This window comes from Littorina saxatilis, linkage group LG7, assembly GCF_037325665.1.
Source record: "Littorina saxatilis isolate snail1 linkage group LG7, US_GU_Lsax_2.0, whole genome shotgun sequence".
NCBI classification, from domain to species: domain Eukaryota; kingdom Metazoa; phylum Mollusca; class Gastropoda; order Littorinimorpha; family Littorinidae; genus Littorina; species Littorina saxatilis.
In genome coordinates, this window is record NC_090251.1 from 4,719,591 (window position 1) to 4,724,590 (window position 5,000).

The 5,000-nt window shown below is 40.5% G+C and overlaps 1 protein-coding gene across 1 annotated transcript in view; it reads right to left on the bottom strand.

The window, feature by feature from the left end:
- The window catches only part of LOC138970515 (uncharacterized), a 26,881-nt gene that overhangs the window by 19,019 nt on the left and 2,862 nt on the right, over window positions 1–5,000 (bottom strand). Inside the window, exon 2 of the mRNA XM_070342968.1 lies at window positions 2,721–2,817. Coding sequence (XP_070199069.1) covers window positions 2,721–2,760 — 40 coding nt within the window. The 5' untranslated portion in view covers window positions 2,761–2,817. The remainder of the gene's footprint in view (window positions 1–2,720; window positions 2,818–5,000) is intronic.

The following is a 5,000-nucleotide window of genomic DNA, read 5'->3' on the forward strand; positions in this document are numbered from 1 at the left end:
TACTGTTGTTGTTGATACTGTTGTTGTTGTTGTTGTTGGTGGTGTTGTTGTTGGTGTTGTTGTTGTTGTTGTTTTCTGTGTTCGATTGGCGCGGTGGTTCGTTTGTTTGTGTGTTTGGATGTCTGTTTGTTGATGGTTGTTTTGCTTTTTATATTTAGTCAAGTTTTGACTAAATATTTTAACATCGAGGGGGAATCGAAACGAGGGTCGTGGTGTATGTGCGTGTGTGCGTGTGTGCGTGTGTGCGTGTGTGTGTGTGTGTGTGTGTGTGTGTGTGTGTGTGTGTGTAGAGCGATTCAGACTAAACTACTGGACCGATCTTTATGAAATTTGACATGAGAGTTTCTGGGTATGAAATCCCCGAACGTTTTTTTTTCATTTTTTTGATAAATGTCTTTGATGACGTCATATCCGGCTTTTCGTGAAAGTTGAGGCGGCACTGTCACGCCCTCATTTTTCAACCAAATTGGTTCAAATTTTGGTCAAGTAATCTTCGACGAAGCCCGGACTTCGGTATTGCATTTCAGCGTGGTGGCTTAAAAATTAATTAATGACTTTGGTCATTAAAAATCGGAAAATTGTAAAAAAAATTAAACATTTATAAAACGATCCAAATTTACGTTTATCTTATTCTCCATTATTTGCTGATTCCAAAAACATATAAATATGTTATATTCGGATTAAAAACAAGCTCTGAAAATTAAATATATAAAAATTATTATCAAAATTAAATTGTCCAAATCAATTTAAAAACACATTCATCTTATTTCCTGTCGGTTCCTGATTCCAAAAACATATAGATATGATATGTTTGGATTAAAAACACGCTCAGAAAGTTAAAACAAAGAGAGGTACAGAAAAGCGTGCTATCCTTCTTAGCGCAACTACTACCCCGCTCTTCTTGTCAATTTCACTGCCTTTGCCATGAGCGGTGGCCTGACGATGCTACGAGTAAAATGGCATTGCGTTCAGTTTCATTCTGTGAGTTCGACAGCTACTTGACTAAATATTGTATTTTCGCCTTACGCGACTTGTTATGTATGCATGTGTTCTTGACTGTTTTTGCCTCTGCAGAGCGACCAACTGTATGTCTGCGTGTCTGTGTGGATGTTTTATTCTGTGTTTGTGTGTCTGTTCTCTTGCTGATCTGTGTTTGTCAGTGTGTCAAAATTCTAATGTTAAACTTTAATAAAAACATATGAAATGACCGACAAAACTAGACAGAATATTATAAAGAGATTTGGTCTGCATGTGTAATGTACATTTAATGATATTCACACACTGGTATTGTCCGTTCCCAACATTTTTTCTTCTTCGTTGGCTATCAAATGTACGTAAAATCCTTCAACGTCACAAACACAAATAACGAACAAAATCAAGACAAAACAAACATTTTACAATGTGTGTAATGTATACTCCACGTAATTGGTAATTCAGTATTTCATGTCCAACTACGGCCGTTGAATTCTGCCCTCCCAGTTATATCAATTGTTCAAGTTCATATTGGGGGCGATAGCGACGTTGTTGGTGTTAAAGCGTCATCATAATTATTATAACACACTTTCAGAACACTCACACTCACAATGGCTTGCAGAACAAACATTGGCCATGTGGAACTTCCCGTGTTACTGAGATAGTCCAACTCATTTTGGGGGTAATTCGTATTTTCAACGTTAATTATAATACTTTTTAAATCGGTGCAGACTGAAAGACTTGGTAGATGAATTAAAAAGCTGCTACACAGAAAAGACGCATACTTTCGATGTTTTGAGGTTACAAATGAAAAATGTCTGTTGGTAGCCGTACAATAAGTAAGATGCATGTAGTCAGTGTTCGTTCTTTCGTGCAATATTACTACACTATTACAATCCAAAGCATCTATCTTGGACAAGACATTTTGAAGACAAAGAAAGAGGTCAAAGGTTTAGTTCATAAATTATTTAGGTTTTCCCCCCGAAAGCAGCTTATGGTTGCCTGAATGGCGGATTAAAAACGGTCATACACGTAAAAACCCACTTGTGCAAGTACATGAGTGAACGTGGGAGTTTCAACCCTTGAACGAAAAAGAAGAAGATATTAGGTTTTGTCTTGACTCTACCTGAGTGTGTTACAAGCTGTTATGTACTCCTTTGTTACACTTACTTCAAGAGTAAATTCTCTGCAGTCTCACATCCATACAATGCTTTTTATCACGTTTAATGAGTGTTAAAAAATCTGTCCGGAAAAACAAATATCAGTTGTTACGATTTGTTGGTATTTTTAAAGGCGCACTCCTTCTCGTGAAAACAGTTGGACTCACCATGTTAGATCCGGTCAGGCTTTAACATGGGATAAGACCACCCTCCACTTGGTCACATACCAAACATCAACAGCCTGGGTGCTCTCTGTGCACAGTGGTATTTGTTTTTAAAAATTAATGTTGTACAAGGCACTGGTGAATTTTTCGGAAAATATTGCACACAAAAATCCCAACTCATGACAGCTAGAAGTCAGGATGTTGACGTGCGGTAGGCGGAAGTGGAGGGATGGTCTTATCCCATGTAAATCTAGATCTGAGACAGTGAGGTGTAGATCTACTGTTGTCACGAGGCGGAGTGGGGTCGGGTGCATCCTACCCACTCATGTTTCGCAGCTGCTGGGCAAAACGGCGTCCTTGCCACCAAAACTCATACACACAAAAGTCAACCTTTCAGCCTCGGTGTATCCAAGTTTGTACTTACCAACCAGAAGAGTGTTCCGGAAAGGGAGAGAACCCTGCATGATGGTGTGCTCTCCAGACAGTCGCCAGATGATGGTGGAAGTTTCGTCCGGGGTTATCTGCAACCGAGAGAGTCAGACTGACAGTGCAAGAAGTAGATCTGACAAGTCCCACTGCACTTTTCTTTCGAAGACATGTTTCAGTTTCTAAACCGGGATGGACAGAAATTCATCTGCGATAAAAATGTAAAAAAAATAGAAAAATCAAGCAAGCAATGTCACATGTGAAGAGGGAATTAGTGACGAACAAAAACGGTTAATCAAAAGAGGCCAGAAGATCAAGGAAAGAACAAAATTATCAAAGAAGAAGAAAAAGAAGACAAAATGAAACTAACACCACAAAGGAAAAGTATGTTTTTTTCACCGTTTGTTCTCGAAATAGAAAGTAATACAAATGATTCATTTTTTAGTGTTGCCTTTTTACATGTATTCAAAGTCTTGAGGGCAAGAGACCCATCACATCTTTATTTAGAAATGATAACACAATTAAAAAACAAACAGGAATTGTAACAAGAATAACAATTATTTGCAACACAAATAGTAAATAAAAATCAAAGCAAACGAAATCTAAAAATGCAAAATTAAATCACGTTTAAAGAAATAAATATAAACAATGCAAATGCGTAGCATGTTAACCAGTGGGCTACAGCAACTCCATTCACTTTATGAACGAGATGTTGCACAATAAAATCAATCCAATCATTCCAGAAGAAACCGCTTCAAGGGTTGCATGTACCAAGGAGAGTATGGTCTAATGTGTGTGTGGGTGTGTATGTATGTGTGTGTGTGTGTGTGTGTGTGTGTTTGTGTGTTTGTTTGTGTGTGTGTGTGTGTTTGTGTGTGTGTTTGTGTGTGTTTGTGTGTGTGTATGTGTGTGTGTGTGTGTGTGTGTGTGTGTTTGTGTGCAAGAGTGCGTACTTGTGTTAGTGCGGCGTGCGTGCGCGAGTGCGTGCGTGCGTGCGTGCGTGAGCGCATGAGAGTGCGTGATTCGGAATGAGTGCTTGCAAGTGTGTGTCTAGTCTGTGTGCGTGTTTGTGTGCGTGCGTCTGTGCGAGGGCGGACGTTCGTGTACATGAAAGCAGGTTATTTCCTTCTTAATTCTACCCGACACGACTGAAGTAATCAGAAAGTAATCAGAGAAGTGGAAGTGGAAACTTGAAAGGCCGGGGAATGACTGATGACAGCTAAAGTCGCTGTTCAGTTCATTGCTGGGTTTTGATCAGAACAAATGCATTCACGACATTCCATTTTCAGCAAAGGATTTGAAGCGAGATTGTATTTGCGGGGGTAAGCTGACACGTTTGTTTTCTGATGTTAAATGTGTTTCGATTATTTGTTATGTTTTCCTGTTTTGTGAGAGAAAAATGCAGCAGTAGCAGAAATAAACATCGACTTGACTCTTTTCTTGCTTGCTTTATTGGCTCACGTAAGTGTAGCCTATGCGATTGTAACTTTGTCTGTCTGTGCGTGCGTGCGTATGTGCGTGCGTGCGTGCGTGTGTATGTCTGTGGTAGAAACTCCAACATTTGAAGACGTCACATTACATTGACGTCACATTATGACGTAAGAGGGTTAGACGTCACGCGAAGGAATTACTGAAAGTCTCGGTCATTGTTATTTTGAGCGGGCCGAGACTAGTTGGCAGTCGTGTCCCTGTAAGTAGGCTACACATGCAGACAGACAGATCTATACTGTTCAAAAAAAGAAACGCATAGCTTGTAATATTTGGTTAATTTAGTTATATGGCTACAAGGATATCCACCAAACTGCAGAAAATGTTTATCTGGTCGTCGACCTTTCGTCCATTGCCACAAGTGAGCTCTGCACGTGACGCATGCGTTATCAGTGGCTACAATGTCAAAATTGCTCATTTGGCATGACCACTCGTCATGCTTCAGTGTAATCTCGTGAAACTCGGGGAATATTGAGCTCTCACCATGTCTTCCAAAACCCATAAAAGCGGATTGTTCGCCACAAAGAAATCAGACGACAATTCAGCGACGAAAGATGGCCCGATTGAGCAGAGAAGACCGCCAAATTGCATTGGGTCGTTTACAAGCAGGCCAAAGTCAAAGTGCAATCGCCAGGCACTTCCACGTGTCCCAGAGCACCATCAGTAGACTGTGGGTCAGGTTTCAAGCCACTGGCTCCGTTGCTGACTTGCCACGAGCGGGAAGACCAAGGGCGACAACTGCTGCTCACGACCGCTTCATACGGCTCCGCCACCTCCGGAATCGTTTCCT